Source organism: Coturnix japonica, chromosome 5 (assembly GCF_001577835.2).
Source record: "Coturnix japonica isolate 7356 chromosome 5, Coturnix japonica 2.1, whole genome shotgun sequence".
Lineage (NCBI taxonomy): Eukaryota > Metazoa > Chordata > Aves > Galliformes > Phasianidae > Coturnix > Coturnix japonica.
The window spans coordinates 23,587,651-23,610,461 of record NC_029520.1 but is presented as its reverse complement, the minus strand read 5'-3'; the positions used below and the strand labels follow the sequence as shown (position 1 = coordinate 23,610,461).

Genomic DNA, 22,811 nt, shown 5'->3' with positions numbered 1-22,811 from the left:
AGGTAATTCCAGTCTTTGCAGTTGCCTTCATCACTCCAGGGAGCACAGTGATAAAACTGCTTTTCTTCTCTCATCTTGATTTTAGTTCCATCTCACTTTTTTTCTGCATAGTGTCTAAGCTTTGTCACCATACACGTAGCAAAGAAGCAAGCGGTTCTGATCAATAATCCTTGTGTCCCCACAGACACAGATGAAGAACTTGTTCCTTCTGTTCCTGCTAGCAGTGATGCTGCCTTCTGGATTTGCAGTAAGTAAAAGCTCTTCTGAATACCTTTGCAAGAATTTAAAGATACTTGTAGGAAGTATTTCCAAAAGAACTAATTGGTTGAAGTCATCAGGCCTACTGTGGCACATTAAGAAAAGTCTAATGTGACAGTTAAACAAGAAAATTCTGGTAGTGCCTTTGGCTTGGGAGTCGTTGTCTGTAAAGCAGTAATTGCTATATCCTGCTTCAAAGCTTTAGAGAACTGACACTGGAAGGAAGATGAATGAATCTTTGGTTAGCCGATTTAAACCAAGAGTACACGAAAGAGAGAAGTTGTATGGTTTAGGTTTTATGGGGGATGTAATAATTATACTAAAGAAATTCAGTATTGTCAGAAAAAGAACACAGTTGTTAGGAACTTGGGTTCATCTTTCTTTCTGAGGGAAAAATGGGACCTTTCTGAAGTGAATGAAGTTTGAGAGCAGTTTCTCTGAATTTTACTTCAATTATATTAATGAATTGGGCTATCTGAGGTAAAGGGTGACCTGCTGAGTAGATGGAAAGTCTTAGTAAAGGAAGAAGTGGTACGTTTATTAGATGTTAAGGAACATAAGAGGGGGGATGGGAAGAGGTAATTATCACCTGGAGAGAAGTGTTTAGTGAGAGTTGTGAGGAATTATAAATATGCCACTAAATTTAATGAGACCATAACTTTTAATCTCTCGAGCAATTATGAAATTCTGTTCCTATATTCAGTATTTGCAAGTGCTTTGTAGGCTTCTTTGAAGATTAGGGACAAGAGGCCAGTAATCAAGCCAAGTTTGTTAGCTGTCATAGACTTCTTATCTTGAGTTGGAAATATGCTTAAATAAGATCTTTCTGTCTCACATCTTATAGAAGATTATGCTTTGTGTTGAAAGAACCACAGGCAGAATATACTTTATTCAGTTCATCTGCTTACCTGCCTGTCTGCAGCCTGGTGATGTTTTGGAATGGAAATGTCTGAAACACCCTATATACAAATACAAATGCTGACATTTCTCTTTAGCATTAGACTGTCCCCTGCATGTAGTCAGTAGCTCCTCTTGAAGGCATGCTGAATGAAGAAAAAAGGTTTTGCTTGGCCACCACTTTATTTCTGCTTCCCTAACATGCTGGATCTGTGCAAGCTATAAAAAGATGGGAAGATCCAACAGCACTGAGACATTCTGCTGTGGTGAATCTCCATAGCATACTGTGTAGAACCAAAGGCTTTTTTTGCCATATATTCTGATTCCAGCTACATCATAAGCAGATATCTAGAAAAATCTATTAGAAGATAGGTAAATATGTACAATTTTCCTCAGTATGCTTCCACTGGCTAGTCACATGTGGTTTATGAACCCTTTGGGCTAGAGTTATCTCTGTTTCTCTTCCCTAAATGTGTTCATCGCCTTCTTAAAGCAACCTAGACCTCTAATGGTACAACATCTGTCAAAGCCAAGATTCTGCTGTTTAGTGATTAAATCATATGTCATCATTGTATTTGTTAGGATACAGTTTATTTTTTTTTCCCTGTGCATCGCTTAATTTATGTACATGAAATCTCAATTTTCATTGTACTAACCTTTCACTCATCCTATAATGTCTTTCTGTAGTTCTTTGCGGTCTGTCTCTAGTTCTCGGTCTTTTATTACGCTTATCATTCATCTTTGTTATTTCCATGTTTATGGTGTAACTTCTGAATGTGTTGAGCAGTTCAGGTTCAGAATTCTGCTGCTAATGTCAGTTTTTGCAGTGAATGGAGATTTCACTTCAACATTTGCTTTTGACTTCTGGCCACTTGTTTATTATCCATGCAAGGATTTTCCTTGTGGCTTCTTAGCTTCCTCCAGAGCTTTAGGTGAAGGATTTTGTACAAACCTTTTTGGTAGTCTGAATGTATCAGATGATTACCTTCGTTGATATGTTTACAAATATCTCAAAGAACTGCAATAGCCTTAGAAGGGCTTGTCTTTAAAGATGCCTAGTTTACTCTTCCCCAAATGTATTAATGCAGGTATCAGCTAATTTTGTTCTCTGTTATAGTTTCTATTAATTTATGTAGTAGATGCCAATTTTATAGTATGTGGGTGTATAATTCTTTGGGTTCTCCTGGGGCCCATTTGTAAATTGGTGTCAGACTTTCCACTTCTCAATAATGACATACTGAAGCAGTTTTAGCTGAAAGAGCTGTCTGCCAGTATGTGATCATTTGTCTGTTTCAACCTTTGAGTTCCTGTTAGGTCACTTGGATAAACAATTTCTAGTGACTTCATTCTGTTTGTTTTGACCACTTTTCCAAAATAAGTCTGTGGTCATAAAATGTTCTCACAATCCTCTTCTTTGTGGAGCTGAATGTCTCTTGTTTCTTCTTCAGATTTCAGATTAATTTAACATCTCTGCAGTGGCTGTGTCTTTTTAGTTTGCTCTTATACTCTAGTCAGTTCCTGGCCACCCAGAGCCTCAGGAAGGCTTTCTTTTTCTGAATAGTAGCTATTGCCTGCTCTGCCCACTAACCAGTAAATTAGTCCAGTGAGGCAGCACCTACCCAGTTCTGTGGTAGGTGAGGCAGGTGCTATGCTCTGTCTAGCTGACAGAAAAGCAGGGGATGTGGAAAGGGACAGCTATATTGTGCTGGAGCCCATAATGGGATAGAAAGAGTGGGGTGTGCTGAGGGAGGTAAACATAAGGAATATGGAAATGAGTTGGGAAATGGAAACTGTAAGGGACTGGGCTAAGTACTCTAGGAAGAACCTAAAGTATCTAGAGAAGCTGAACTTTTAGGAGAATGGATGGATTTTAGTGGTTTTGTTAGAAAGGATATGCTGACACACCAGGGTTAGAGTGGTAGAAGAGAATGGAAGATGGACACAGCACGTGAAGACCTCAAGCCATTCAAACTAATGTTTTGTTGTTTTTTTTTTCTTCTTCTTCTTTTTTTCTGCTTTTTTTCTTCTCTTTGAGAAACAGTTTATCTTAATAAGCTGCTCTCCTGTATCATTTTGTGTTTCGCTTCCTGCTGTCACCATCTTGTTCTCTCTCATTCTGTTTTTTTTTCCCTAGGTTTGTTCAAATGCAGTTCTTTGATTGCTTATTCATTATTCATAAAAATGGTTCTTGGCATTCTTCACCTTCAAAGCTCTTTGCAAGCCTGCTGTGTCTGAGCCAAGATCAATGGTTAAGAGGGAATTATAAAAAATGCTTTGTTCATGTACTTCTGATTCATTTGCCTATATTTTTTGTTGCATTTTAGGCTAATAGCATAGCTGGTTACAGATGGATTTATCTTGAAAATGCATCTATTGGAATAATAGCATACAACTGCATTATAAATGTCCGAGACATACTGAATGTTCTCAGCCCCCAACAGCTAGGTGTGAACAATGCCACATCTTGCAGCGCTTAGCTGCTTGGAGATATTTTAAGTGGTCATCGCTGTAGTCCAGAGCAGGTCTTCTGAACACAGAAAGGAGAAAGAAATAGCTCGCATCCTAAAGAGCATGTGGTTTTAGCATACATATCAGTTGTATTGTTATTCAGAACCTTGATGGCATTGCTAGGCTTTACTGGCCCTGTCCAGCCTCCTTCCACCTTTCCCAGAGCCTGGAACACCATTTGGGCCCTTAGACTTGTCAGCCCCACAACAGTAGCACCATAGCAGGGCCTGTTCCCAGCCCTGAGGAGGTGATCAGTGCCTGGGGATGGCTGTGAGACAGGTCTGGCTTTAAAGCCCAGCCTTGCTTTGCTGCCCCTGAGAGATCCTGCCACTGCACCCCAGCTCCCATGGAGCAGCCAGTCCTCCTGGCACCTTGACAGCTCTGTTGTTTTTTTTTTGTTTTGTTTTGTTTTTCTTCCTTTTTTTTTTTTTAGTCTACCTCATTAATCTTTCTTTAAGAAATTAACTTTTTCTAAGCAATTATTATTCAAACTTAGTAAAGCTACATTTTTCCGCAGAGACTTCTATTAGCCCAGTCTTTGGCAATGAAACCATTATTGAATAAATGTCTGTGGTGATAGCTTTCTTCTGTTTTTACCTTTATTTCACAGATGTTTCAACAGTGAGGCTATAATTCAAGCTGTGTTAAGATAAACCTTATTTCAGAAAATATAGACCCCAGGAAGTTGTGTTTTATCAAGCAACAGTACTGTAGTGTTATTTACTTGAGAAATACCATGAAAGATTAGAGAGAGACACTCTGATTATAGCTGTAGTTTTACACCAGACAAATGCTATATAAAATGACATTTACATCTGGGGATTCAACTTCGCATTACTCAAGTTATCATTGGAAGCTGTATCTAAATTCAGCAGGTAACAAATGTTCGGAGTTGTGAACAATTGTTCGTACTTCCTACGTAACGAATTTCGTAATGTAAACTTACAGTGTCAGTTTCCCACCAGTCATGATGCTGGCAATGAGATGTTTCTGGAATGGAATCTCTTAAATGCAGGATGTAGTTTCAGAAGTCAAAATAACAACTTTTCAGCATCCAGAAAGATCTTTCAATTGCAGTGGAACAAAGATACATGACCTGCTGAGCTAAAATTGAGCAGTAGTCTTGTCCAAAACTGATCATGATTGTTGGAGCTGTATAATGTGGTATTTTATGGCTGCTTGCCTATTTGGAAAGGCAGCATAAAAAGTCATGGAATAACTAAGGTTGAATAGGCCATCAAAGGTGCCCAATGAGTAGGGAAACACTCGATGGAAGATTTTGACCAGAATTTAGTTTGTTTGAACCTGTGATTGCAAATCTTCACTGCTCTCTTTGGACTTTGTAGTAAATGCATGTTTGCTTTCATAGCTTATTACTAATATTGGAGTTGGGTCAAGGCATTAGGAAAATACTTATGTTGACTCGTAATCCATATTAAGTTATATGAACTTTGTAAATGTTTGTACAGTGCACATCTGGGATGCACTCCCTCTGCCTGCTCATAGTTTCCTATCCATCTCATCAAACTGATTGAGAAGTGTTTCAAGGGCCCTCTTTAAGTTGTTCCTACATACCAACAGCACTTTCAGGCTTTCTCAGTCAAGTATCACTCATAGCTGCTTCTCCAGTATGTTTCATATGTAAAAATATATATTATATGATATATATTATATTATCTAGTGCCATTTTCCAGAGTTTTCAGACACACACAGTAAGATGCATACTGAAATTCTCTTTAAAGACAAAGACTGCAGCTGTAGTGATTCAGAGACGTAGGTCTTCTATTTGTTCTGTCAAGAAACTGATGAAAGCAATGCGCTGTCCATAAAAATGAAATCATTGACCTTCTAAACTTTTGGACCACTGCAGCTTGCTTACTCGTGAGCATGTGGTTCCAGCATCATGTTTTCTTCATCACTGTTGCCTGAAAATAAACATTTCCTTTGTTTTAACAGGCAATAAAATGAGACAGAACAACTAGGCATTAAATGTCTGTCCTCACTGGAATTTTCGGAAGTAAGATGGTTATATATTTTCTCTGGCTTCTCCTGAAACATTAAAATATATACTTACTGCAGATAGAGGATTTACATTCTTGTATGCATGCTAAACTTAGGGGGGGGAGGGAGGAGGGATCTAGCCAATTGAATTAATAGCAATGATTAAATTTTAAGGCCTTTAGTTCCAGAGTCCAGCAGGGCCTGGGATTTAGTCATTCTGGCTGACAATAGATAAAAGCATTCTGGAGTCAGAGCAGAGCATAAACAGGCTTTGGGGACACAAATTAGCCGATAGCATCTTAAAACATCTTGTTATCAGATTATATAATAATAGATTCCTTATTTACTATGTTTCTTTATATCCGTGCATGCATGCAGTCACTGACATATGAGGGAGTTGGGTTCCTATTAAAATATTTCTATATTTTATACAGGATATACATTATATATATTTTATATATTCTATCACCATACAGCTTTGAAGGATTCTTCTGACTGACACTCATTTTGGGGTGTACATAAATGGAGTGATACTGAGAAAATGATCGTTCCTGCACTCTGCAGATATATAAGCCTTCTTAAAAAGAGTCCCTGCTGATTTTGCTCTCTGTAGAAGGAGTAAGGAATGCTACTTCTGTAGGAGGCATATTGGAATATTTATCATGTTGGTGTGTGTGTCAGGGAAGGGTTTTCTGTCCTAATTGCCTTCCAGTAATCTGACTTTCAAATACTTCCCCTTTGGATTTTTATCTACATGTTTTCTTCACCCTTATGTTGACTGAAAGATTCCTTGTTTCCAGGGTGAGCTAATACTGCTTCTAAATCAGTCAGCTGATATAGAGGAATAAGACTGCAGAGAATTAGATTGGTGGCGTGTTTCATTCTTTTGGGAGTAAGGGGGCAGAATTAGGTGCCTGAAAGAAACACTTGGGGAAATAAGATGCTTTTCTGAAAGCTAAACTCTATTGATGGGATTACTCCCAGAAAGGCAAGTGAGAATGCCAAAGACAAACACTGAGCTGAATATTTGGAACAGAACAATGGTAGCCAGGTTTGGTAAGGGGTCAGAGAGACATTGAATTGGCAGACAGAAAATATGTGGAAGTGGCTGTAACCTGGGTAGTGCCATTGACTGAGCAGAGTGAAGGCAAACAGAGTTAGTCTGAACTAGAAAGCTTGTCCTGAAGGATTTTGCTTGCAGGGGTGTTAGAAAGAAATGCACGAAAACTTACATGAAGAAAATCAATAGCACACAGGCCAAGAAAAATGTGCTTCACATTAAAACAGTAGAGGCAGGGAGAAAATGGAATGATTGTGGAGAATGATAGCTGTGGGTTATGGTCATAGCAACTGCATAAATATGGTAAGATATCTCTGAATGTGTTGCTCTGTCTGTAGAAGGGAATTACTTCTTAAAAGTGGCCAAGAGGAAGAAAAACAAGACTATAACTCAAGAACTTGCCATCAGGCAGGGAGTATGTGCAGAAAATTACGAAAAGTGTTTACATGAGAAGGTAGGATTAACTCGTGCATCTTGCACGAGTTGAATTCATTGGATAATTTATTAGGATAGCTCCTATTTCTAGCAGAGATTTGTATGTCTTATGTAAAAATAATCAACTGAAGTGAAAAATACATTCAAGAAGTGCAGAGCCTTCTCTGTAGGCTCTGGAAAGCAACCCTTTGTGGGTGCAAGGTGTGAACTGAGTGGGATAATATCCCTGCAATAGTTAAATTCTACATCTCTAGCATGTTCCTCCACTCCAGTAGAAAACTGTTACAACGATGTCAGCTGGTTGATCATCAGGGAGTCATTTACATGAGAATGCAGGAGGGATGACAGGAAGGGATGGTAACAGAACACAAGCAGGGAGATGTGGAGGGTGAGGCTGTGAGGTGAAGTAATCTAGTCACAAAAGGGGCTCTGTGAGCCTGGAAGATAGGCTGGGAGCCAGACCCAGAGGTTATGCAGATTTGGAACACAGTGTGGGTGAAGAGAATTAGACTGTGTCTCTTTTTTTTTTCTTTTTTTTTCTTCTTTTTTTCTTTTTTTTTTTCTTTTTTTTCTTTTTTTTTTTTTTTTTTTTTTTTTTTTTTTTTTTTTTTTTTTTTTTTTTTTTGTTTTCAATAATGGATTGTAATTACACACCAAAATAACAGCCTTAATCTGAATTAGCCAAGTTATTGTTGGCCTGCACGAACCAGCAACTATTGAAACTGCACTGCAAATAGGTAGTGATGTTGTGAAGTGGTGCTTGCTTGCAATACTCAGCTCTCACAAGGAGAGCAGCATCTGCTTTGCATATCTCATCTTTACAGTGTCACTGTGTGATCAAGCTGTCATTTACTGTGTTGGTTTTTTTGTTTGTTTGTTTGTTTGGGTTTTTTTGCCAGTATTGCATCCTGCAATTATTTTTGTTTTCAGGATGTTGCTATTCTTCCCACTAAATCATAGGAATCATAGAATCCTTGCAGTTGGAAGGGACCTCTGAAGGCCATCTGGTCCAACACCCCTGCAGTGAACAGGGACACCATGTTTTGCTATATGCAGATTCTGTTAGCTGCAGCTTCTTTCTTGAAAACTTATTTTGTGTACTTCTACAACAATGTATTTTGTGTGATTCTATTGCAGTTATAACATCCAGGTTATCGTGCTGATTTCTCTTAACATCAGTATTCAGAATGACTTTCTGCAACAGAATGAGTTAAGGCTGGTGCTAGTGATGACCCATGCTTTAACACAGAATGTTGAGCAGGGGGGTTGTATTTATCTGGTCTAGAGTGACAGTGCTCACAGCTCCTAAATGAACTGTTTGCCTCTCCTGCCTTGCTGAGAGGGAGTTGTTATCTTTCAGATGATTGTTTCAAAGTACTGAGATTATGAAGTTGGAGCTGCTGTATGTCTTCAGGAAACTACTACTTCTAGTTACTAGAGGTTTGGATTTTCTGATGTATTTTTCTCTGCTACATTTCATGCTAGGAACACAAGGCAGCAACACAGTCTGTTTTGCAAGAGGACAGATAGGTGTTCTGTTCCATTTTCATTTTGTATGTTTGTTGTTTTCCTTATGTTTGTTTGATATGTTTTGTGTTATTTACAGGGCCAAAGGATGAAGCGTCAGGCTGGTGTTTGGGGGAGCTGGGGTGAATGGGGCAAGTGCAGTCGGAGCTGCGGTGGTGGAGTCAGTGTTCGACAACGGCGCTGCTACTTCCAAAGGTGAGGTCTAACCTATTTTTCTTTCTTTAAATGTATTCTTCTGCTACCAAGCTCCTGTATGTATGGTCTAGTATCCATTCAGAACCAAAATGTCATGATTCCATAGGAAAAAGTCATCTAAGTCCACTTTGACCACAGTCCTTAGCTTTAGTCTCATCATTGCTCTTTGGAAGAAGACTGTCTTTAATATGTCTTTGCTTTGACTCCTGTGCTTGAGTGCAGTGATGTCTCTTTGAGATCTGAGGCTGTACAATGAGGTGACTGGCATGGCAGCACCTAATCAATCAGGTCTAGTGTGGGAGACCTGGGATTTGGAGGAGAGGTCAGAGCATTTGGTTGCTTCTCAGGAGACAGTGGCTGTGCCAAGATTTTCTCAGGCTTATGATTTTGATTTCCAGGAAGATAAATTGCCTCAGTGTATGGTGCAGGAGTGGAGTAGGCTCAAGTAATGGTAATGCAGTGACATCTCTGGTTAGATTAGTGATGACAATGACTAGAAGTGTACTTGTTGGGAATTATGAACCTGAGAGGTTCTGTTGTATAAAAAGCAAGAAAAGGAGAGAGGAAAAAGAAACCAATCAGCCTCAATAACGTCTTGGGGGGGGGGGGGGGAGTAGAAACCACCTCACCATGATTAAAGAAAGATCATCTTTGAAGCCTGCCTGTCGTGGTATACATTCATGTCTCAATGCCTGCTTAGAATTCCTGGGGACTTGTCTCTCCGTTTTAGAAGTGCTGAGATGTTAGATTTTTGTTGACTTTTCAGATCAATATACTCTGTGGCTGTTATTCTCCATAATTCTCAGCTGAAAACATTTGACTGGAACCAGTGTTGTATGCTCTTCATGAGCATCTTTAGCTCTCCCTAGGAATGGGCTTAAAGTGCATATAAATAGCACATTAAGTGATGTGCATACCTATTCTGAATTAGTCACTGCTGTCTTTCTCGGAATATGTGTCTAGGTCTGGTAAGGATATGTCAACTATATGCTAGTGGACAAAGGACAAAAAGCTCTGCTTCCATTACTTAGCTCTTCAGCATTATGTTTTCACTATCCTGTAATTGTTGTTATTTTATGTTTCATTTATGACAGATCACAGTCTGTAGCAGAAAATAGCACTGTAAAATGCAAATTTCCCTTAGTAAGAAAAAGTGCTTTTTCATTATTTTGCTGCTTCAGGAGATTGTGTAAATATTATATGCTCTATGTGAAGGTTATTTGGGATATCTTCCATGAGATGATTTTTTTTCCTGTGTTCAGACAGCTTAATGTTTTGTTTTTTTTCGATCTTTCAGGACAGAAAGTACTTCCAGTTGCATTGGACCAACTCGAAGCTATCGCTCATGCAATATTCAGGTAGAGTACAGTGTTTGTACACTGTTGGGTTGTTTGATTTATTTATTTATTTATTTATTGCTTTTCTGTTGCTTATTTTTCTGAGACAGATCATTCATGTTCAGAAGTAATGTGCTATTGTTAGATTCTTTCTCTGGCATTACTGATGAATCTTGTTCATCAGTGGTACCTCTTCAAAAGAATATCAATCCTAGACAAGAATTTATCCTAAGATTTTATGTGTGAGTCAGAAGGGATGGTTTTTAGCTGACATTCTCCTCCTTTTCCCGATGACCTGGTTAAAATGTTTTCTCCTCCAAACAGAGCTGCCCAGAAGGCTCCAGAGATTTCCGGGCAGAGCAGTGTGCAGAGTTTGATGGGACAGAATTTCAAGGAAAGAAATACAAGTGGCTTCCATATTATGGAGGTAATAATAAGTCTTGCAAAGTAGAGTTACTCTTAGTCTCTGGCTATCAACAGTATGTTTTAAAGTGATATGTTTGAAGTCACATTATTAAAAATAATGTTATAGACTGTATTCTTACAGTAGATATTTCCCTAACTGTAATGGCAAGAGGGTTTGGGGCATGGAAATAATCTTTTTGTCAGTAGCAAAGCATTGCTGACATGAAGATGCTGAATATATGGGCAAAGAGACACCTACCAGAACAGCAGTACATAATTGTCTCTTGTAACAGCTGTTCCTTCAGGAACATTGCTGAAGAAAACTGGAACTGGCTGTAGCTAGATCATAAACTATTAAAGAAGCTGCAGCTCTGCTGTATTTTACTGTATTTGTGAAAGAATACTAGCAAGATGCATGAGTAATAAATGCATGTAATTAATAAGTCTTTTAGAAAACATGAGATATTTGCAATTGGTCCACACTTTCTTGAGAAACCACTTCAGAAGGCAGGTTTAGGAATGAGAGTTCCTCACTCTATCTTTGCTATCATTCTTAGTGGCTCGCTGTCTGTTAAAATAACAGCTTTCTTGTGTTCTGTACCAACACTTGTTCTCTTTCCAAAAAGCTTTGTACTCACTCCATGGGTCATAAGAAGAGTTCTACTAAGGATCAACCAAATATCCCCATCAGCCAACATGACCTCTCTAGTACCTGCCAATCAGGGTTCCCGAGGAAAAGTATGCATACAGTGAGGTTTTCCCAGTGTACTTTTCCATCGTCCAGAAGTTTGTGACCCAGAAATTTGCTCAATGTCTGCCACTTAATATCAGTTCACTTCACTTTCTGCTTCTGTGATCTAAAACTAGGACTCTGATGCATTAGCAAGCTATTAGCCATGGTACACACTATTTGTTTTGGGTTTTTTTCCTCTCCTACCAGCACCCAATAAGTGTGAGTTAAACTGTATTCCAAAAGGAGAAAACTTCTACTACAGACACAAGGAAACTGTGATAGATGGGACTACTTGTGAACCTGGCAAGCGAGATATCTGTGTAGAAGGAGTTTGCCAAGTGAGTCATCCTGTTGCTTCCTTTCTCTGCCATTGCATCTATTAGTCTTCCAGGTTCTTCCCTTCGTTCTACTTGTCCCCTTGTAATAATATCTAAAAAATGGATTCATTCAGTTTCTGAGATGCTGAGGAGGATATCAACAGCATTTATCTCCCTGTCTCTGGAAGTGAAAGGGAAGAGGTCAGTTCTGTCCTTCTCTTGACAACAGCTTTCCTACCTTCTGATTTATATTTATACCACACTCCCTAGATTCAAGTTTTGTCATAAGAACAGTCCATCATTTAGCCATTTTGTCTTTCTTTTTCTTTGTCATTATGGTTTATTCATATTATTCATTGTGCCCTGACAGGCTGTTGGCTGTGATAACATACTAGAATCTACCAAGAAGGAGGACAAGTGCCTGCAGTGTGGAGGAGATAATAGCACCTGCTATGATGTGAAGGGCACTTTTGATGTGCCCAACCTCCCCAAAGGTACAGATGATCTGTATAGTTCAGGCAGGTGGAAAGGGGAAGTTTAAAACTAAACTAATGTGGCACTTCAGCATCAGAAAATGTATTGATTGTTTTACCCAGAGAATCATTTTCCCAGTCTCCAAAGAGTCAAATGTACTTGAAATGCTGCTGGTGTCTCTCTGTTCAGTCTCTAACAGGTGCTATAATTGTGTAATGTGAATATAGTTCTATACCATTTTCCTAAGACTATCCCCATACAGAGTGTCTTGAAAGCCCTACTAGAATTTCTGCAAGGCTATAAATGGAACTGAGTCTTCTGCATCTGGCCAATTTTGAGTCATTTCAAGGCAATTGTGCTGTGATCAAGTTTTAGTCAAGACCCAAATTGCCAGTTACTGAAATCCTAGATTTTAAAATCTAAAAAAAAAAAAAAGATGTTTCACTAATTGGTGTGCTTACTTTTCTGAGGTGTGTGGTAGCAACTGTATGCACATGGACTGACATCTGGAGAGTTTCTGGTGAAGCTATTCAGAGAACACATAAAGTGACAACTGAAATGCTTAGAGCCACCATCATAAAGCTCATCCAGTTGTTCAGATACCAATGAAATTGGAAGAATCATTGATGCACAGATATGACTGTGTACTATCAACAGATAGATATTGGATAATCCCCTTCATTTTTCTTCAGGGTACAATCAAATCTTCATCATCCCTGTGGGAGCCACCAGCATCCAAATCAAGGAGGTTATGCCCAGCAGGAACTTTATAGGTAAGACTGATATCAGAGCATGTGTTTCAGTCAGTTTGTATTCCAACCACTGCATTAAAATTGGATTTTCAGGTACACTAGGATTTGGGAGGTTTGCCTTGATAGCTTGATCTGGCAGAAGGAAAAAAATCTTTGAAAATCAGGATCTGAATACTGAGGATCTTTGAAGTATAAGTGATGCTCAACTTTGGGCTTCAGATTTACCTCATTTTCACTGAAAACGTTAAAGTCAGGACAGGAATAAACTGGAGGAATTTGGCTTTGCAGCATGTAAGTGTTTTCTCTGTAGGAAAACTGGCAAGAACTACCTGAATGTACAGCAGCTTCTGGCAAGGAAGTGCTAGGCTGGTCCAGCATTTTTGATGGATAACCTTCATCTTTATTTGCCACACCTGTGATGCAGAACTCAGCAAAAATGGGAGCATCCCTGTTGAATTTATATTGTTCATTTTTATATGTGAGTTTGTGCAAAGGTGATAGGTGCTGCCATGTTAGATTGTGACTCAAGAGGACTACAATATTAATGCAAAGAGATGATGCTCAAACGATGACACTACGAGCTCTGTGGGTTGCCAGTACCTTGAAAGTCTAGAACAAACACTGTCTTGCAGTAGCTAGAACCAGGTTTCATGCCATAAATGTTAATGTATTGCCTTTTCTTCTCTGGCATGTGTTTATCCAGCTGTCAAGAATGTGCAAGGGGATTATTATCTGAATGGGCACTGGACAATTGACTTCAGCCGAACGCTACACATAGCTAGCACAGTTATGCACTATGATCGTGGCTCAGAAGGTGATCTGGCCCCAGAGCTCCTCCATGCCAGGGGTCCCACTACAGAGCCCTTAGTCATTGAGGTAAGTGGCTGTGCTTCCTCCCACCGATACTGTCTTGTTTTGCATAGCAGTCCTCATTTTGTGCAGTGGGAGTGCATTGGTGGAGACCAGATGGGAAGTACTCTTGAAGGATAGCTGGGCCTCCAGGAATCTTGCAAAGCTGTAGGCCCTTAATCTAGACCACAGTGTTTTTCTTGCAGAAAACACAGTGTTACGCTGTGGTTCTGAGGCCCAAAAAGGAGCAGAGCAAGGCCTGATGTATTCCTTCGAGCTCTAAATTTGAGATGAGTCCTCACAGTATGGGTTTGGCCAGGGACAAGCTCTAAGGTACTGCATATTATAGTGTACTGTAGGCCATGTCAATGTATTACTGTAATAGACCAGGTAGATTTTCTACCTATGAGAGAGATGGATGCACCCTTTTCTGAACAAATACTCCCTAGGAAATCAGAGAAAGCAAGGAGCTTAGAGGAAAAGACCTCTTTGAACTGGAGGAACTAAGTCAGCTCAAAGTCTCAGACACAGTGGGGAAATGCTGTTAAGGGAAGAAGTGCTGCTGCTATTTTCATGACTTTATCCCATGCTCTCATAGCTCATCAGTCAGGAGCCAAACCCAGGAATACAGTATGAATACTACCTGCCTAAGCACAGACAGACCTCAGGTTACAGCTGGAGCTACAGTTCCTGGAGTGAGTGCAGCTCTGAGTGTGGAGGAGGTAAGGGGCAAGACCTGGTCTCTGGCAATGTGGTTCAAGGTTTTTATCCACACCATGGAAACACAGTGTGCTGCCTCTGCAGCTGCTTCTCAGCAGTCTCCTGCTGGAAGACAACACAAATATCTGCTGGTGGCAATTAAGGTTTTCTCAAGGGAGAGTCGCATATAGAATCACAAGAGGACTGTGCTCCTTGCATTGTCCTGTCTAATCTTACATGTCTTAGTCCTCAGACTTGTTACTTGGATCCTGGATAGGTAGGGATGCATTTTATTTTGTTCTACTGTATACTGTGAGTAGGCATCATTCATACATGTGGTGACAGAACAAGAGCTGTACCTGATTCTACCAGATTGATGAGTTGCAGGTGTGGATTCAGTGCTGCTTTAGAATCTTGTCTTAGCAACATCCGTGCATTTCAAATACTAGTGCATTGTCCTGGGTGCCCTACGTTGATCAGTATACTTTCTTGTTTCACCTTCAGGCTTCCAATCCCGTTTGGTGTTTTGTACCATAGATAATGAAATTTATCCGGACTATATGTGCAGGAACAAGCCACAGCCAGACAATAACCGAACGTGTGGCCATCAGACTTGTCCCCAAACAAAACGGTAAGAATTCCTTTCCACTTTGGAGCTCTGTCTTCCTCCTGAGGTGCTTTTGGAGCCAGGAAAACAGTGCACTGTGCTTTCTAATAAAATCTTTAGCTTCCTAGGGAAAGCTCAAAACAAAGCTGGGGTTGGTAACTACATGACAAGCGTTTTTATGTGCACGAGGACTGGACTTGATATGTCCTATGTTCGTTTCGTAGATCAATTACATTTTCTTTCTAGCATAATTGTGGAAGATAGTCTTCTAGCCCATACAGACAGTAGGGAGTCTGTGGTTTTTGTTCTTTTCAACTGGAGCCTGCCAAAAAAGAAGAGTAGGTCTGACCTGGTCTAATTTTGTCATTTCTGCATTCTCAGTGTCCTTGCTCTTTGAAATAGATGAATTGTGGAGTCTTCCCCTTTTCTGTTATTTCCAGACCCATTTAATCAACCATTTCCCCCTTGTCCCTTGATTGCACAGCCTTGCAATTGCCTTAAATTGGCTCTTATAAGCATCCAGAACTGTAACCAGAGCCTTAACTGCACATCTCACTGTTTCTGATTGGTATAGTGGAGACCTTTGAGAGTGCTGTTGTGAGCCAGGGAGTACCTGGAAAACTTGGAACATTCCTGAATTTGTGGTAACCCATAGCTACTTGCTTTAAGTTGTTTAAATTCTTTGTTCTGTGTGTAAAGGACTTCTTACATCTCTCCGCCACGAGCCTGGAGCCACGGTGGAGCATGGAACTCTGAGATTAAGAGGTAACAATGAGGAGACAACAGGAAGGCAGCTGCTATCTTCTGCTCTCCATCTAGTTGCCCACTGGAGTCTGTGGGGCCTTGGGGTCTTTCCTTTGGCACTGATGGTAGCAGTGGCTCATGCTTTGCTTTTAATTCTTGCCAATGAAAATGATGGTGGAGGGTGCTGGCTGGAAGCTTTGCTTAGGTGGTTTTGTGTGCTGGTGTGGTAACTTGATTGGTATGGAGTTGAGGAGGCGACAGTTTCTTCATAGCTTTTGGCTTGATAGTTGTTACTTCAGACTAGAGTGGTGGAGGCATGTTTTGTAAGATTTCTGTTTGGTTAATCAAGATAAAAAACAGGAAAAGAATGTGATGGACTAGTTCTATTGAATCGTTGACCAGGACTCCAGAGTGCCAGAGCAAAAACCTCAAAGTTCCTCAAAAGCTCTTCTTTCTTTGGCCTGGGTCCTGTATCAGGCAGAAAATTACTTGCATACTGTGGTGTGTGTGAGGTTGTCACAGATACAACACTTAGATTGTCCACTGAGAAGTAAAGTAGAATAAAATCAAAACAACTGTTCCCAGCAAACTGCTAATAGCATAGGACTTGGCTCTTAGTGGTCCCATTGGTATGATTAATCTTTCCATACAAAGGACATAAAACAAGTGTCAGAGATGTCTTGACTGCAGTTGAAGGAATCTGTAGTTGAGTCTATCTGGTTGATACAACCTTTCTAAAACTTCATGCTTTCTGCACAGGAGGCAAAATACTCCTGTTTTTATACCCTCTGGAACTTTTGTAAAAGCTCCATCAATTAATTTGTTTTGAGCACGGTAGCTGCACTGCCCTAAGTGGCTTCAGTTTGCTGTAATTGTTCACTTTCCAAAGGGAATATCTTACTTTGTGGTAAATTGTATTTTGTTTTAGGCTATCTGCTTCTTTAATAGCAGAAAAAAGTATTTTAAGGAAATGAACATACCTTCTCTTGGCTGAGTCTGTTGTGGAGTTTTTGATAGGATATGAATGTGAATTGGCTGGCTGAAACCTCAGTAATAGTAATAGAAACCTCAGTGCTGAGGGCAGTCCAGGGGAAGCAACTGGAAAGGTAGGGGAGAAAACGTGAAGTGTCTTTACTTCCTGGCTGGGGTTTATATGTCTGAAAGAGGGAGGTAGTAGATCACCATGATGCACCCCACCCCATCACCAGTGCCTTTCAACTGCTCCCACCCCATGCTGGAGTCTGAAATCCCTGAAGTCGGGCCATGCAAACTATGCTCCGAGCTGAATGGGCAACACTGAGACACAGGAATGGACGAGAGAAGGATTCTGCCATCCACTGTGACTGTGTTCTGCATGTTTGTACTTCTGCTAGCAAGGATGTAACATTTCTGTGACAGCTTCAGCAACTAAATGCAAAGTCAGTTTGAAGTTTTTTTTTACGTATGTTGTGTGCTTCTGTTAGGTGATCTAGCCAATGAGAGGAATAAACCATCTTTCTATTGGTACGGCAGTTAAAAGTTTGTAAGTGCTTCTAGGAGAGTTGGGCATAGTTTGCAGGCAGATTGAGATCTCAGTTTGGTGACATCTTCTGCTTTGGATGGTGGCTGGAACATGATGGATTGTTAAGTTTATGCGAGCTACTTTTAGCTGATCTGGACATTTTTCTCTTCTTTGTTTGTTTATTTTTTGTTTGTTGTTTTGTTTTTCTGTTTTAATTCCTTTTTAGTGTTCCATTCCAGGCATAATGTTTTTGCAGATGTTAGGAAACCAAAAGCCATGGAAATAAATCTTCCCCTCAGGGAGAGTTCCGCATTTCCAGAGTAACAAGTGTTTTGTAGCTGGGGATTTGCTTCTGGAGTAGGACTCATGCTTTGCATTGCCAATCAAACTAGGCAGCGCTTGGTGAAACAGGAACTTGTCTCTGACTCTCTTCTGCAAAGAGATGTTTTCCTTGTCTGACTGCAACACGAATGTGACGCTGGCCTCTGTGCTTCTGGTCAATTCCGTTGGGCCATTATTTGTTTGCTTGATTCTGTGACCTGCAGGTGGAAAACAGGGGAGTGGGGACCCTGCTCAGCTACCTGTGGTGGAGGCACCCAGACTCGCTCTGTTTACTGTGTAGCATTTGATGGTCAGAATTCCCAAGGTGTTGTGGACAATGCTGAGTGTATGGCCTTTGCACAGCAGCCTCACAGCAGTCAGCCCTGCAACAGGAGACAGTGTGCAACCTGGAGCACGGGGCCCTGGTCAGAGGTGAGTCTGTGTGAGAAGAAACTGCCACATGGCATCCACTGAAGGAGGATCTGACAAAGCTTAAGGGTAAAGAGCCAGGCACCTTCTCTGGGACTGTGTAAGGTGTGTGTTTCCATGGCAAGGTGAAGATGTATAATAATATTTATCCCTGCAGTCCTCTAAAGAAGTTCTCCAAATAGCATCTATGCCTTTTGATAAATTTATTCCTGTTCCTTTCACCGCATGCTCTCTCCCCTGTATTATCATCAGATCTACCAGACCTTGCCACTGTCAGTTTCTGAGCCAGGCCTGGTGGAGGCTGGGGGGGCAGGCTAAGAGCTGCTGTCCTGCAGCTGATCTTGTGCAAAACAGGAGCTCATGGCTCCCACTTATGCTGCTTATTTTCATGTGTATTGCAGCCCCAGCATTACTAGCCCCTGAATGGCAGTACTAAATCACAAGGATCAGTAAGCAAGATGCTATTGAACTGCTGGTGACCTGCTGCTGTGTATCAGTGTAAGGCTTCTCTGGACAGCTGCAGTGTGCATTTATCCTCCAAACTATATGTACTCAGCACTGCCAGCCAGGCATTTAGAAGGCATATTATGTTTAAAAGTAATAGAAAGTAAAGGTAGTGCATATCACTGAGCTGCATCTACTCAGTCCCTAAAGCACAAGTGAATTTTCTTCTTTTGAAAGAACTGTGTTGCATGCTTGCAAAATTTGGTTTACAGTCTTGTGATATTCCTTTGTCTGAGTGATGCAGCAGTATTATGAAATGCAACTTTGCGGCATGATAAGCAGGACTGTAAGGGTTTTGTTGTTGTTGTTTGTGTACTCTCACGAGATGTGGAGTGTGAATACTGAGATAATTCAGGGTTGTGGAATGAGAGCACTGTTTAGGAAAGGCACAAAGCACTAAGTGACGTGTTCTTGCAAATTGATCCCTGAGTGATTCATTCTGGGGTTACAAAAAAAATGACTGTGCTTCACCTACGTGTTATTGGAGATAAAAGGTCACTCTGGTAAATAAGTAGCAGAAACTCTGCTGGGAAGCTCAAAGTAGCTCAGACAGCTCTCAGGTCATCTCCTGTGTTAGTAGACTTTGGCAATTCCTGGAGAACTGAGCTGAGTTCCAGACAAAATCACTGTGAATTTAACAGAGGATTGCAAAAGGCCATTTATGTGCATAGAAAGATGATGTCTCACAGCTCGACAGCATGAAGTGGAGCATGAGGTCTTCAGGAAAAATGCAAGAACGTTCTCCCTTATCTTCCCTTGAATTCTTTACCTTGAGCTGGTTTTAATTAGGATAATCGTTAGTTTGGGGCTATCTCCTGCCATTTTTGAACATCCTGTTCTGAGTGTATTCTATCGAACTAGGATTTTTTCATTTTTTCATTCTCCTTGTCTTTTTAGTTAGAAAGCAAGAGAAATTATGTAACTAAGCCAAAATCATCCAGTGAGCTCCCAGATCCTATCCACTGTGCCATATTGTCTCTTCTACAGCACAAACTACTACTCTGCTCATTCCCATCCAAGAAGATGGTTTTAATTTTAGTTGCTTGTTTGAGAAATTCTTAAAATGATACTCTGCCCTGGTGTTGGGGACCACAGCCTGGAAATGCAAGTGTAAAGTAGGTGCTTTCTTTTCACTATTGTGCCCTGTTTCACAGTGCTCAGCCAGCTGTGGGGAAGGTGTCCAGACCCGGACTGTCACCTGCAGAACACAGCAGGGCTCTCAGGCTCAGGACTTTGCTTGTTTAATGGAGCCAAAGCCACCAGCCACCCAGCCGTGCCTTAAGGAGAACTGCATCCAAGAAGTTGGCTGGCATGTTGGAGACTGGGGCCTGGTAAGCATCATGCTTTCATGCATCGGAAATAATTGATTATATTGCTGTGTTCCTTGCAAACAAGCTTTAATCAGTGCAGCCTGCAATTGGCTGAATAGGAAAGCATGTACTGCTTCATTACCAGTCCCTTGGCTCACAGTTGCATTGTAACTGGCACTAGTAATGCTCCAGTTAATCTGTTGCCTGCTTTGTTTGCAGCTGCTATAAAAATAAATCCTTCTTGGAGGGGGGAGACTATAGTTTCTGTGACAGCAGCAAAATGCAGCCAATAAACTGAAACAATCCACTCCTGCTGCTTATTCTCATTTATTTGCTCCAGTACTGTGAATAGCAAAGCAGCTCATGGACTGAATATGGTCTAGAGCTTCAGGCTTCAGAACTGGTCATCATGTTTGGTGAAATGATATAAACTATGTTTTTGTAATTGCTCAGATAAACTGTTCTTCAGCTGGATTAATCTTGTCTCCCTTGATGGAGGGAGACAGGCTGTTTTCAGCCTGGGAAACATACACGGGGGAGGAGATGGGGGAGATCCAATCTACCACCTGACTTTCAAGCATGCTTGTTTTTCTTCCATGCTAGTGAGACCAACTTGTTCTCAGTTAAAACATGTTGCATCTGGTTCTTTGTGCGGTGTAGCTGAGTTTTAATAACAGCTAAGAAAGCTGCATACCTTAATCTGATCTTTCCTGCCCTCAGGCTTTCCAGTATCAGAGGGCTCCTACTTGTATCAGAACACAAGAAAGGAATACTCTTCCAGTGTCTTAAAACTTTCTGTGAACAGGTTCTGCTTACAAGAAAGCTATCCATTTGCTTTCCTGTTGTAAAGTGCTACCTGTTATTTATTAATTCAGAGTTCAAAACTATCCTTTAACATCTGGTGGATCCTTGTAGGGCTGAGGTGCTTTCAGGCCAGGCTGGAACAGTTCATTCCTGCTGCTGCTTATTCCAGCTCCTTGCCATACAACTGTCCTTGGCAGAGCAGCAAATCTAGATGTTAGAGTGTAAGCTTAGCTTGGAGCCTAATGCTTCAGGTCTCGGTGCAACATTTGGCAAAATGATTAGGAGTATCTCTGTTCAGATGAATCCAGCTGAACTGTTGTTTGCTTTATCTTGGTGGAGGAAGCTGTGCTTGGCCTGCAGCTAATCACAGCTGTTCCACGCTCCTGGTCTGTGTTGTTTCTGCATTCTGACTCTGGTTCCTGCTCACTTGCCTTGTCTCTGTGCTCAAGTGTTCGAAGAGCTGCAATTCAGGCATCCGGACGCGCCAAGTTATCTGTGCTGATGGTGACTCCAAATTCTACAGTGCTGATATATGCAAAACCATCCAACCACAGAAACCAGCCACCCTGGGTAGCTGCAACGTGCAGCCTTGCTACCTGCCACAGCGTGAGTTGATTTGTTAGACACCCAAGTTTTTCTAAGTTGCTTCTGCTTAGGAGTAGAAATTGCCAAGTCTCTGCAAAACCTTGTGCTCTCAGCTCTCTGCTTACCTGTCTCCATCCTATGCTTTTGCACCTACAACCGTAGCATCTTCAGAGTCCCAGTACCTGTGCTGTTTGAAGTACATGTAATGGATCTGAGAGCAATATTGGTGTGTCCATTCTGAATTCAGTGTTTTGCCTGACTCTGTCCCAGTCTGTATTACAGACTGAACCCACAATTCACAGAGCTAAGGACTAACACCCTGGAGAGGCTCAGTAGTTAGGAACTGTAGCCAACTCTCATCCCCTTGTGGACCAGCTGTAAACTGTGTGGAGATTGTACCTGCTGTCTGTATTTAGTCTCCATGCCAGAGCTGAAATGGTGACTTCTGTCTGCATACCTGTTGCAGGTAGTGTCCTGACAATCCAATTGAATCAAATTGCTGATCAGCAGTTGTTCCTGGAGAAGAAACACATTTTTGTCAACCTTAGTCTCCTGTTATTTATCTAATGTGTTTGCAATTATTTGAATGTAGTTGGACTAGCTGCACTTATATTGTATGTTTCTCTTTGCAGAGGTTCCCAGTATGCAGGACACTATGGGATATGATATCAGTCGACAGTCCTTGCTGACGCGTTACAACCCAAACAGCCCTCCCACAGGTTCAGAATATTGTTTGTTTGGGTTTTTGGTAATGGTGGGCTTTGAACAGGGTATGGTAGGGAGAAGGATCCTTCTTTTCTCCCTTTCTCTTGTTCTTTTCATGGATTTCCAGAACTCTTGGAGTCAGGGATAAATTATAGATTCTTTACACCAATAGAGAACTACATGCAAGTCCATGCATGTAGCAGGCTGTACAGACATCCCGGGTTCTGGCAGTATGACATAAGTGCTGGCTGAGAAAAATGCAGCCTAAAGGAGATCATAGATAGAAAAAAGATTTGTGAATCCAAGGGAACAAAAGCAATGTGACAGGTGATTTCTTATGGATCAGCAGGATGAATGCTTAGGGCAATGAGCAGAAGAGCCTCAGAGCAACCAGTTTCAGAAGGAAGGGCCAGAAGATGCAGATTCAGGTGAAACCTTGTTACAGAAAAGCTTGCCTTGTAGCTTTGAGCAGGTAAAAGAGAACAGACCCTCACCTGCATGCTGTAAGGAGTTATCTCCACAGATTTTGGTGATGGAAGGTTGCTCCCTGGGAGCTCCGCAGACCACAGCAGCTCTGGGAATCACCACATCAACTCCACTGAGGACTATGGCATCAACTTGTTGCCTGTTCGCTGGGAATCCCAGTCACGATCATCAAATTATCATCAGCTCAGCATCACTCAGTACCCCACTGCAGGAACTGGATCTCAGAACTGTTATCAGACCCCACATGGCTGCTGTCCAGATGGACACACTCCAGCTTCAGGCCCTCTGGGGAGAGGTTGTTCCTCCAAAACCTGTCACCAAAACAGGTAGCTGTGAGTAGATGGGCCTGAGCAGGGAGGCACTGCATT

The 22,811-nt window shown here is 41.1% G+C and overlaps 1 protein-coding gene and 1 long non-coding RNA gene across 5 annotated transcripts in view; one reads left to right on the top strand and one right to left on the bottom strand.

Moving 5' to 3' along the window:
* PAPLN (papilin, proteoglycan like sulfated glycoprotein) overlaps nt 1-22,811 on the top strand; it is a 58,513-nt gene that overhangs the window by 22,478 nt on the left and 13,224 nt on the right. For 3 of the 4 annotated variants that reach the window (XM_015864586.2, XM_015864585.2, XM_015864584.2), the window contains 16 exons: nt 185-247; nt 8,766-8,881; nt 10,179-10,239; nt 10,543-10,645; nt 11,564-11,694; nt 12,044-12,167; nt 12,840-12,920; nt 13,603-13,775; nt 14,347-14,470; nt 14,952-15,078; nt 15,754-15,819; nt 17,845-18,052; nt 19,708-19,884; nt 21,117-21,273; nt 21,885-21,971; nt 22,481-22,769. In XM_015864586.2, coding sequence (XP_015720072.1) covers nt 191-247; nt 8,766-8,881; nt 10,179-10,239; nt 10,543-10,645; nt 11,564-11,694; nt 12,044-12,167; nt 12,840-12,920; nt 13,603-13,775; nt 14,347-14,470; nt 14,952-15,078; nt 15,754-15,819; nt 17,845-18,052; nt 19,708-19,884; nt 21,117-21,273; nt 21,885-21,971; nt 22,481-22,769 — 2,081 coding nt within the window. In that variant the 5' untranslated portion in view covers nt 185-190. The remainder of the gene's footprint in view (nt 1-184; nt 248-8,765; nt 8,882-10,178; nt 10,240-10,542; nt 10,646-11,563; nt 11,695-12,043; nt 12,168-12,839; nt 12,921-13,602; nt 13,776-14,346; nt 14,471-14,951; nt 15,079-15,753; nt 15,820-17,844; nt 18,053-19,707; nt 19,885-21,116; nt 21,274-21,884; nt 21,972-22,480; nt 22,770-22,811) is intronic. The other variant, XM_015864587.2, reaches the window with a different exon arrangement.
* On the bottom strand, nt 14,706-15,756 carry LOC116653483. The gene is made up of 2 exons (XR_004307381.1): nt 15,668-15,756; nt 14,706-15,376 (listed from the first exon to the last, which is right to left on the bottom strand). It is a non-coding gene; the product is annotated as an uncharacterized LOC116653483 (long non-coding RNA).